The sequence below is a fragment of the Scyliorhinus canicula genome, chromosome 13 (genome assembly GCF_902713615.1).
Source record: "Scyliorhinus canicula chromosome 13, sScyCan1.1, whole genome shotgun sequence".
Taxonomy (NCBI): Eukaryota; Metazoa; Chordata; class Chondrichthyes; order Carcharhiniformes; family Scyliorhinidae; genus Scyliorhinus; species Scyliorhinus canicula.
The window spans coordinates 103,171,215-103,183,375 of NC_052158.1; the positions used below are offsets into that span (position 1 = coordinate 103,171,215).

General features: G+C 45.9%; 1 protein-coding gene across 1 annotated transcript in view; it reads right to left on the reverse strand.

Annotated features, from left to right (window-relative positions):
- The window catches only part of kcnab1a (potassium voltage-gated channel, shaker-related subfamily, beta member 1 a), a 319,323-nt gene that overhangs the window by 170,524 nt on the left and 136,638 nt on the right, over positions 1-12,161 (reverse strand). The window contains exon 2 of the mRNA XM_038815181.1: positions 7,933-7,976. Coding sequence (XP_038671109.1) covers positions 7,933-7,976 — 44 coding nt within the window. The remainder of the gene's footprint in view (positions 1-7,932; positions 7,977-12,161) is intronic.

Consider the following 12,161-nt stretch of genomic DNA (forward strand, 5'->3'; position numbering starts at 1 on the left):
ACAGAGATTACGGAGTGTGGCAGCACACATATTTCACCTCCCTGATGTACACCACGGTGGCAGTGGTTTGGACAGCAACAATTGACAGAAGATGACCAGGTCGGCCAAAGCAGACCAACTCAAGTACATTAAGGAGGACCTCCAAGAATGGGGCACCACCTCGGGCGGAGCAAAGGAGATTGCCATAGACAGGGCAGGTAGCGAAGTCTTTCTACCCATAGTTCCTCTGATCGCATCTGGGACAAAGTCTAGTAAGTTAACCGTGATATTACAATGTAAATGGAAAGTTCTCAGCAATTCAGTGATTTCTAATAGATGATAGGAAAGCCAACATCATGGAGAAGTACAGAATCACAGAGAGCAACTTCTGGATTTCCGCATTTAACTACATTTGCATGGACTGCAAATATAGCGGTCAGTTACTGAGTAGTCATGAAAGCAAACACCAACTGAAACACCGTCATTATTACTGTAAAACCTAGGCCATTATTGCGGACAATACATTCAAGCTTCCTCACTGACCCAGTTGCTTTAGGAAGGAAATAGCTGAAGCAGAGGGCCTGCAGCAACTACAATAGTCTACGCCAAATTAGACGGAGGTATGGACAGAATTTCTAATCCAGTAACCCATGTTGGAATCATTGGATGTGTATGGATGTCGTTTGAGGACACATTTTGATCATGGATGATAGTCCGAGAGAACAGACTGACTAGAGTGAAAAGTGAAGAATGGCCACTTAAAGGAGTCACTTGAGAGTTTAACATACCAACAAGGAGCCTCTCAATTACAATCAAAGCAGACGTGGAAGCTCTAAAGGCTTCTCTGAGAAAATGTTAATCAACATTAATTGCAGTTACAATTCATATAGCCTTTCCAAGATATTTAGTAAAAGACCTGTCGAAATAAAATTATCGGGTAGATTCGCATCTGATTGGTCAGGTTCCACAAAGGGCGCTTGATACATTCCAGCAGAATAATGGCCAAGCTGTGAAGGTAAAAATCCTTTCCCATTGCTTTATATTTTTAAAGGATGTACTGAAGTATTTCAGAATAACTTCAGCTATATTACATATGTCAATGTGAAACCAGTTATCTATAAAAAACGATATTCTGCCAAACCAGCACTGTATTCCTAAAAACTGGCTTCACACTATGCGTCATTAATGCAGTGCAATTCAATAGAAATTATTGACTTATCCCAGGTGCGGTTTTGGTGCAGTATTTCACCCATATGCACTGATATCAGTAAAAATGCCTTGGGCGAATATTTATATAACAAGCAACTGCAGCCACTCAGTATGAAACTCTGTATATAGTGTGGCCCTTTCAGAGTTTGGAATTTCACCATTAACCTTTTGGACACAATGGGCGGGATTCTGTGATCCTGAGGCTAAGTGTTGACGCCGTCGGAAACGCCGTGGCACGGCCTCAGGATCAGCAATCCTGGCCCCTACAGGGGGCCAGCAAGGCACTGGAGCGGTTTGTGCCGCTCCAGCTGCTGATCCTGGCGTGAACTGGGCGCCACAGGATCTGCACATGCGCAGTAGCGCCGGCGCCAACACGCGCATGCGCTGTGGCTTCCTTCAACGTGTCGGCCCCGATAGAAGAAAGGAGGCCCGCAGCCAGAGAGGCCGGCCCGCTGATCGGTGGGCCCCAATCGCGGGACAGGCCACATCGGAGGCCCCCTCCGGGGTCTGAACCCCCTCCCTCCCCACAGGCCGCCCCCCGACCCTTCCACGCCGAGGTCCCACCGGCTGAAAGCAGGTGTGGACAGCGCTGGCGTGTCTCGGCTTTTTTTATGGCGGCTGCTCAGCCCATCTCAGGCCAAAAATTGGCGGGCCGGCCTCGTAGAGTGGCCCTCGACCGGCGCCACGCTGGCGCCAATAGCGGCGATTCTCCTGTGGAGAATCGCGTGCCGGCGTCAGGGCGGCAGGGTGCGATTCGCGCTGGTTGGAGGATTCTCCGGCTTGACCCCGGGCTGAGAGAATCCCGCCCAATATATCTTACTGCAACTTTCAGGTTTTTATCCATCAATTGCATGCAGTATTTTGACTTCATCAAAGAATGCTGACGTGTACAATACGATGCCCCAGATCCACCCATGTCTTCCATCCATATTGAGGTTGGATTACTTGCCCTTCGCCATGACATTTAAAAAAAAATTGATTTCCGGGATGTGGGCATTGCTGGTTAGGTCAGCATTTATTGCCCATCCCTAGTTGCCCTTCAGAAGGTGGTGGTGAGTTGCCTTCTTGAACCACTGCAGTCCTTCAGGTGTAGGTACACCCATTGTGCTGTTAGGGAGGGAGTTCCAAGATTTTGTCCCAGCAACAGCGAAGGAACGGCAATATATTTCCAAGTCAGGGTGGTGAGTGAATTGGAAGAAACCTCCAGGTGGTGGGGTTCCCAGCTATCTGCTGCTATTGTCCTTCTAGATGGTAATGGCTGTGGGTTTGGAAGGTGCTGACTAAGGAACCTTGGTGAGTCACTGCAGTGCATCTTGTAGATGGTACACAATGCTGCCACTGTTCGTCGGTGGTGGAGGGTTTGAATGTTTGTGGAAGGAGGAGCAATCAAGCGGGCTACTTTATCTTGGATGGTGTTGAGCTTCTTGAGTGTTGCTGGAGCTGCACTCATCCAGGCAAGTGGAGAGTATTCCATTACACTCCTGACTTGTGCCTTGTAGATGGCTGACAGGCTTTGGTGGGTCAGGGGGTGAGTTACTCACCATAGCATTCCTAGGCTTTGACCTGCCCTGGTAGCCACAGTATTAATGTGGCTAGTCCGGTTCAGTTTCTGATCATTGGTAATCCTCATGATGTTGATTCTGGGGATTCAGCGATGGTATCATTAAATGTCAAGGGGTGCTGGTTAGATTCCCTTTTGGAGGAGATGGTCATTGCCTTGTGTGGCGGGAATGTAACATGCCCCATTGAAGATGCTTAATATTGGTTTGGTTGCATTCTTCTGCTGTTTGGTTCTTTAATTTCCATTTGTCAAATTAACAGAAAGACAGCTCCCCTTTACATACAATATTACTGATGTTCCCATGGTACCCAAGTTCACCAATATTACCCACCATTTTAGCAGATAATCAATAAGCAATACCCAAGAAAGTAAAAGCACACATAATATCAAAAACACACTTTTCCTCCTACCATTTTACCAACAAACAAAAGCTTTAAAGGATTGCAGGGCAGCAGGGTAGCATGGTGGTTAGCATAAATGCTTCACAGCTCCAGGGTCCCAGGTTCGATTCCCAGCTGGGTCACTGTCTGTGTGGAGTCTGCACGTCCTCCCCCTGTGTGCGTGGGTTTCCTCCGGGTGCTCCGGTTTCCTCCCACAGTCCAAAGATGTGCGGGTTAGGTGGATTGGCCATGCTAAATTGCCCGTAGTGTCCTAATAAAAAAGTAAGGTCAAGGGTTACGGGTATAGGGTAGATACGTGAGTTTGAGTAGGGTGATCATGGCTCGGCACAACATTGAGGGCCGAAGGGCCTGTTCTGTGCTGTACTGTTCTATGTTCTATGATACATGTATGCTGAATGAGTATCGACATCGCATTACCAATGATAGTATCTATTATATCATTTTTACTTACTAATTAAGAATTAGTCAATCAGGGAACTTCCGGTGGCGGCCATGAGCTGATCAGTCACACACAAAGTGGCTCCTGCATAGAAGCTTTGGTTTTGGCCCTTTCTGTCCAGTTAGTGGGCTCTTTATTTGTATAAAGTGCAGAATAAGTGGAGGGAGTCGATTTCCCTTCCAAAGTGGAATGTCAGCGCGCTCCAACACCCAGCAAAAGTCAAGTAAGGTGTTTGTTCAAGAGGTGGAGGATCCGCATGGCGCAGCAGCTGACAAAATGGTGGAGCTGGGTGCTTCATCATCGTCCGCCTGTGGAGCAGATGATGGATTTCAGCGGGAGTTTCGGCATCATTGAAAAGAGATGCATGAGGACTGGTCCAGGGCAACTGAGGGAGCAGTAGCCCCCCTTCGAGGGACTTTGGAGCAGGTGGAGAAGTGTCCAGATTCGTAAGGTGCGATGATCTGAGAGATGGAAAGGGCAGTGTCATATCATAGTGATCGGATTATGTCATTGGAGGCAGAGATGCCGATGCTGGGGGAGGCATATAAGGTGCTGAGGGTGAAGGTCGATGACCAGTTGTTAGAATCTACAAATTGTCGGGCTGCCGGAGGGGATGGAGGGAACGATCTAAGTAATGAAGATGTTCGCGAAGCTTGTCAAGGAGGGGGTCATGGATAAGGCCCTGGAGCTGGATTGTGCCCACCGTTCATTACAACAGAGGCCAAGAGCTAGGGAGCTATCGCGTGGGGTGATCATCCGGATGGACAAGTTCCAGGAGGAGAGGATTTTGAGGTGGGCGAAGTCGATGGGAGACTGTAGCTGGGAAGGGAATTAGATCCCTATTAGATATACTAGGACACTGGGGCCGACCTTTTGTTTTCATCGATGAGAGGATGGTTCCGAATTATGGGATTATTTTTCGTGCTGGAGCAAGGCGGTGGGAAGGGGGGGGGGGGGGGGGGGGGGTTAAGAGGAGGGTGTTCTGCTAGGGGGGCACTGGGTTGGAGCTTTTCGAAGGAAGAAGATGGGAGAAGCAGAGTGAAGGGAGTTGCGGTTTGGGTGGGTCCTTTGTGCAGATCTCCAGGTGAGAGTTCCCATACCAACAATAGATCTTAGTAAACACAAGCAGCGTGGGGGAGGGTGGGTGAGCGGTTACGTAGTGGGGGGAGGGGAGGGGGGGGGTTGGAATGTGCTGGTGAACCAGGTGATGTTTTGGTTGGGTTCTGGAGAAGATGGTGGGGTGGCCATTTTGGGTGGGTCCAGCCGAGAGGGGAGATTGGTGGCAGGGGAAGATCGGAGTTAGGCAGGGATTGTGGACCTTAAAGAAAGGGGATTTAGAAATCTCCAATGAGGACTGTGACGTGGAACATGCGGGGGCTGAGTGGTCTGGTTAAACGGTCCCCTGTGTTTGTGCACTTAAATAGTTTGAGGGCTCATGTGGTCCTCCTTCAAGAGATACATCCACGGTTGAAGGACCTGGTAGGCTAAGAAAGGCCAAGTGCAGAAATCTGGGTGGTGGTTTGATTCAGTGCTCCTGGCAGATAGAAAATGTCATGAGTAGGTGGCCTTGGTGATAAAGGACTCTGTGGAGCTTAATCAGAACAGAGGTTTCTCATATAATCAACACTGCAGAAAGAGGCCATTTGGCTCATCGAGTCTACACCGACCCTTGGAAAGTGCTCCCAACTTAGGCCCACGCCTCCACCTTATTCCTGTAACCCAGTAACCCCACCTAACCTTTTGGGCAATTTAGCATGGCCAATCCACCTAATCTGCACATCTTTGGACTGTGGAAAGAAACCAGAGCACCCGGAGGAAACCCACGCAGGCACGGGGAGAAAGTGCAAACTCCACACAACAGTCACCTGAGGCCAGAATTGAACCCGGGTTCCTGGGGCTGTGAGGCAGCAGTGCTCACCATTGTGCCATCGTGCTGCCCCACGTTTTGGGAGGCATTAAAAGCGGTGGTCTGGGCGGAGGTTACATCTTACAAGGCCTACAGGGACAAAGTTGAGAGGAAGAGACAGAGGTTGGTTTATGCCATTGTAGAAGTGGATCAACGGTACTCGGTGGCCCCGACCAGGGAGCTGTTGGCAGAATGGAAGAAACTGCAGGAGGAATTTGACAACAAGGAAGGTGGAGAGTCAGCTTCATTGCTCAAGAGGGTGCTTTATGACTTTGGGGAGAAGGTTAGTTGGCTGCTAGCCCAACAGTTGAAACGGCAGGCGGTTCCATGGGAGATTATGCAGGAGAGGGAGGAGGGTTGGTGGCGATGGCGTAAAACATTAGATACATTCGAGGCCTTCTATTGGGGGCAGTATTGATCTGAGTCTCGGGCGGAAGACGCGGAGACATTCTCGATATGGGTTGGTGTTCCGGAGATGGAAAAAGATAAGGGGCAGAGATTAGAGATGACATTGCGGTTGCAGGAGATAATGGAGCATGTTGGGTTCATGCAGTCAGGGATGGCACCGGGGCCAGATGGCTTTCTGGCAGAATGTCACATTTTTTGGTAGAACTGGCGCCCCATGTCCTGGGGAGGCATAATGATTCGTTGGCATGGGGGGGGGGGGGGGGGGGGGGGGCATGCTTGCGCAAGTATTGATTACTTTGATCCCAAAGAAGGATAAGGACCCAGCAGAGTGTGGGGCTTAGAGGCCTATCTCCCTGCTGAATACTGATGTGAAGTTGCTGGTTAAGGTGATGGCGAGGCTGGAGGAGTGTGTGCCAGAGGATCGGACGGGGTTTATTAAGGGCCGGCAGTTGTCAAGCAACATCGGGAGGCTGTTGAATGTGGTAATGACTCTGCCAGAAGCGCCGGAAGTCATCATATCAATGGACATGGAGAAGGTTTTTTGACCAGGTAGAATGGAGGCACTTGTATGTAATCTTGGGGTGGTTTTGGTTTGGACCGACGTTCATTTCATGGGTTAGGTTGCTGTATGCCGCACCAACAGCAAGTGTAGGGGCGAATATGATGAATTCGGAATACTTTAGGCTGCATAGGGGCACAAGTCAGGAATTCTCACTGTTGTTTGCGTTGGCCAATGAGGCTTTAGCTATTGTGCTTCGAGTGTCAAGAGAGTGAAAGGGCATTGAAAGAAGAGGTAGGGGGCATAGGGTATCACTGTACGCCGATGATTTGTTGCAAACCCACAGGAGTGGATTGGGAAAATAATGGACCTTCTGGGGAGGTTTGGTACCTTTTCTGGGTACAAACTGAATGTGGCAAAAAGTGAGGTATTTCTGGTGAAGTGAATGCCCAGAAGTAAAGTGCAAATTTGGGCGCCTTGCCAATTAAGGCGGCCAAGATAAAATTTTGATATTCAGGTAGGTAAAGTTTGGGTATTCAGGTGGCCCATTACTGGGCCACAATGCATAAGTGGAACTTGACCAGTTTAGTAGAGGGTGTAAAAGGGAATTTGAAGATGTCTTGCCGCTTTCCTTGGCGGGAAAGGGACGGAGCGTAAAAATGAACATATTGCTGAGGTTTTTATTTGTTTTGCAGTCCTTTCCAATATTCCTCTCAAAGGTGTACTTCTGGAGGGTGGATAGTGACAAACTGAAACTTTTTCTTTTATAAATTTAGAGTACCCAATTCATTTTTTCCAATTAGGGGCAATTTAGCATGGCCAATCTACCTAGCCTGCACATTTTTGGGTTGTGGGGGCAAAATCCACGCAAACAAGGGGTGAATGTGCAAACTCCACATGCACAGTGACTCAGAGCCGGGATCGAACCTGGGACCTTGGCGCCGTGAGGCAGCAGGGCTAACCCACTGCACCACCGTGCTGACCGACAAATTTAAACTTGAAGGTATTTGGTTGTTGATTGTTTGTATGTGTTTGGAACAAAATATATTTAAAAAAAGAATTAGTCAGTTAGCTCCATGTGGCTCGTGGTTAACATGTTGGACTGCACTGTTCTACTGCAGCCAAGCAAATTTGAGGTTTGCATCAGATCTTCAACAACAGTCTTCATACAGCTTGCTTCTGGCACTCAGCTCCAGACCCATCACCGATATACTGTTACCACTTTTCAAATCAATGTGTACCTAAATTCACTTTACAAAAGATAGACATATAACAGTAAGAAACTAAAAGTGTACATTTATATATTTCAGATTTACTTGTGAAATGTTTATGAAGAAGACATATAAGGAATAATTTTGAGAGGTTCTATTGCTGGTGCTAAACTTCACGAGACCAATCTGCAGGTTGAAGACAATACTTTCATCAGATTTCCTGGCTCATACTCACCAGTAGCCAGCAGTTCTGCCTTACAAAATGCCACGACAATGTTCAACATTTTAAACCAAAATATTGTTAAATATCATTACTTACCAAGTCCTAAGCAAGATACTCGAAGTCCAGATTTTCCCAGGTTCCTTTAAATTAAAAAAAGTAATAGTTAGGATAATTGCCTTAAAAGAAAGCAATGGAAAGGAAAACACAAGTTTTGTTCATCGTTTAAACATTTTTAAATGGAACAGAACAGATTTCAATTCAATATTATTTGGGGAAGAGGTGAAGAAGTTACAGTGAGCTTTCAGCATCAAGACCAGAGAAGATTACAGTAAGAAGTCTTACAACAACAGGTTAAAGTCTAACAGGTTTGTTTTGAATCACTAGCTTTCGGAGCACTGCTCCTTCCTCAGATGAACGGGAACATTGGACTTTAACCTGGTGTTGTTAAGACTTTTCACTGTGCTCACCCCAGTCTAACGCCGGCATCTCCACATCATGGCTACCAAAGAATATTACGTCAGGGCTTTCATTAATAATGAACTGCAGTGAGATCAGTACTGTAGTATGGCGTGGTATGTAGGTAAGGTCTAGGGGTTCAAGATGGCGTGATCGGGGTCTCAGCGGATAGGTTCAGGGATGGAAGATCTGGAGGTCACAGGGCCTTAAGGAGTGGGCAGCCCCAGTCAGAAGGGGGCTTCTGATGGAGGTGTTCTCCACCCCTCTCACCCGAGATTGAACTCTTCTTGTTTTCGGGTTTATCCGCTGATTTGTCATCTGCCTGCCAGCCTAAAAATTGAGGCTGGGTGGGAAAAGGCCCTTAAGTGGTACTTAGTGGCCTTAATGGGGGCAAGAGCAGGCTTCCTATCTGAGGCCCTGCATCCCCCCTCCTCCCCCCTGCATTGCTGGGACCAATCGAATTGGCCGGTAGCTCTCTGAGGCAGATCTTCCTATTAAGCAAGGGGTGTAAATCCCATTTCCAGCCATTCCTGAAATAGGTGCAGGGTGGTAGGCATCGACGGGGATGTGTTTCTGTAAAATGCTGCCCATGGTCTCGGGGTGTGAGCATTCTTAAAACCAAGCAAGTACAATTCACATGGACTTCAATTAATTCTCATAAGGCTGTGAAAATGCATTATGTAGAGGCTCGCACATGAGTTATTTTGTCATTAGCCCAAATTACCTTGAGTTATTGATAAGGTACATTTTGTTAACATGCTTTTTAAATTCTAGAGTCAAAGAATCTAATCCATTTTTATATATAATTCACAGACATATAATTTACAGATAAATATGAATGTAAAATATATAGCAATCTTACAATTTCCATCACAGTGGCATCATATATTATCTAAAAGGATGTTCTAGTTGATGGTCTGTAGCTGCACAGAACTGGAGATACTGCCATCCTGAAATAGATGGCACAGATTGGAGCCTAGTTTCTGACTATGCCGAATATGTTCAGAGGTAAGTATTTGACACTTACAGATGCACTTAGTATGACTTCTACTATCTGGGCTGCTTCTAGATCCAGTTAATAATGTTTGTTAGCGGAATTATCCGAAAGATTGGTTTTGTTCAACGCAAGAGGCCAGACACGCACAGATTCTTTTTTCACCGGTTTATTCAGGCATGTCGGAGAGCTATATACACAAAATGGCATACGGACTCCCTGAGTGACACATTGCAACAGTTATGATACCTTTGGTTATCTTCCAAGTAAGTTGCATATACCAATCACAAGTATGCATTTGTTCTGAAGTCATTGATATCCAATTAAAGCTAATAGTTTGGATAACTTCATTTATTTCAGGTGAATATAGTGGGCCAGTTCAGCCTCTAAATGTCTGTAATTATAATATTCAGTTACTAATGAAGCACGCCTACATAGTTGTACCATCCAAACTTCCACACCTGCGGACCTGGGCTGTTATGACTGTCATAATATACATCTATGTATATAATGGAGTGCAGCCAGGCAGTGATTGACACACAGCAGCCAATCAGCAGACAGGACACGACCACTATAAAGCCAGAGAGCACCAGTTTTCCTGCTCTCTCGGGACCCAGCCTCTGAGACAGTCAGAGTTTGTGAGCATAGCCAGTGCAAACACCATGCAGCAGCCAGTAAGTCTGGTCAGGCTAGTGTCAGGCCTCCAGCTTGAGAATTGGGAGACTGTGGAATTTGCTTCCCCAGAGAGAAGTTGAGGCCAAAGCATTGTATGTTTTCAAGAAGGAGTCAGATATAACTCGAGACTCAAGGGAGCAGAGGATATGTGGGAAACTGGGAATGTTACTAAGTTGGATGATCAGCCATGATCGTAATGAATGATGGAGCAGGGTCAAACAGCTTACTCTTGATTTTCTATGTTTGAGAATTGGAGACCACCACTGTTTCCATCGAAGACCCAAGCAGAGTGATTTGCCGGACTTACCCCCTGTGCACTTCCCATTGACCGAAAAATTGAGGCCAGGCACAAGGTGGCTTTAAATGGCCAATAATTCACCACTTAAAGGCCTCAATATGGGAGAGGGCAGGCAGGCTGCTCAAGGCCTCAACCAACTCCCATCCTTTCCTGTGGACAGTTTGGGAAAGGGGCTGGCGGGAAGACAATGGTAGGCAATGGGTAGTGGTATTGTCACTGGACTAGTAATCCAGTGACCAATGATAATGCTCTGGGGACATGGGTTCGAATCCCACCAGGGCAGATGGTGAAATCTAAATTCAATAAAAAAATATGGAATTAAAATTATAATAATGACCATGAAACCATTGTTGATTGTTGTAAAAACCCATCTGGTTCATTACTGTCCTTCATTACTGAGGGAAATAAAACCGGCATCCTTCCATGATCTGGCCTACATGTGACTCCAGACCCACAGTAATCTGGTTGACTCTTAAATACCCTCAGGGATGCCCACATCCCAAGAACGAATAAAGAAAAAAAAGGTAACCCTGGGAATTTGAATTTGCAAACCAGCCGGCAGGGAGCTGTAATATTCTGTCCTATGTTCTGGGACTGAAGGGATTTTGTTCTTTGGTGTCGTAAACAATGAAACCTTTAGCTGCACAACTGAATCAAGCTTTGAATTGAGCAATAGTTATTACAGAAGACATTTCCATTAAAAGATTGGACCCTAGTCAGCTAATTTAAATAACTGGAGCTGTTAGCAATCAGGAAAATAATTTCACAGATTGGAAAGAGTCATGTCAGAACATCAAATAGAAAATTTACTGAGAGGCTGGGGAATAATGTGGGGGGAAACAAAACTTAGGAACGGGCATTCAACAATACAATTCAAATTAAGATAGCAAAAAGTAACATTCAAAAAGCCGTAGAATGAATCATTTGTACGCAAACATGCAAGGTCATGGGTAATCTTTATTACAATACAAAATATTCGAGTTGAATATTGTTAGAATTGTTAAGAATGAATGTTCTGATTGTGTTATTCAGCACAAGCAACATTAAATAGTGAGAATAATTTTCATCTTCATCACTTTACCGGTAAACCGGCAAAGTGGATCACACCCTTTGTTGTGGAACCTCCCTTAAATCAATGGTCACTGGTGGAGAAATTGGGTAAACTCTAATGCAGAGATAGGATCATTCAGCTCTGCTGGATTACTGCACACACAGTGGTAGCAAAAGTGACCCCCAGTGCTTCTATTCTGGGATCTAGTGAAGTGTAGAATAGGCAAATAGTACTTGAAAAACATGATGCCAGTTCAGGGCAGTAAAGTGCAAACTTGTGCACTCAGTGCCCAGGTGGGATAACTGTGCTCTGTGCAGTACTGCTCAGCTCTTGAACTTGAATTCCTGGGATGTATTCCCTAAAAACATGTTAATCTCAGCAGCACTCTACCTACAACCTGTGAATTTGCAATTACACTTCATTGCTGAATAAGTAACACATATGTAGAGACACATTACACATCTTTTCACTGGACCAGTTAATTACTGCACAATGAATCGAGGCATTGCCCTATCTGCGTAATCAAAAATTCCTTCATTGTTGCTACATTTTTCAATACCATCATGCTCTGCAAATTATTGGAAAATAACACAGAGACAATCAGAATGATGTCTTCATAATAGCGTGCTGAATTATCAAAATAAAAAACAAGTTAAATTGAATGAAATTAGCTGATCAACATCAATAGCATATTTTATAGTTGGTGAGAAAACCGGTTGAGAACTCTTTGTTCATTAGCAATGTACAATGTAGGGGCGGCACGTGGACAGTGGTTAGCATTGCTGCCTACAGCACTGAGGACCCAGGTTCTAATCCCGGCCCTTGGTCACTATCCGTGTGGAGTTTGCACA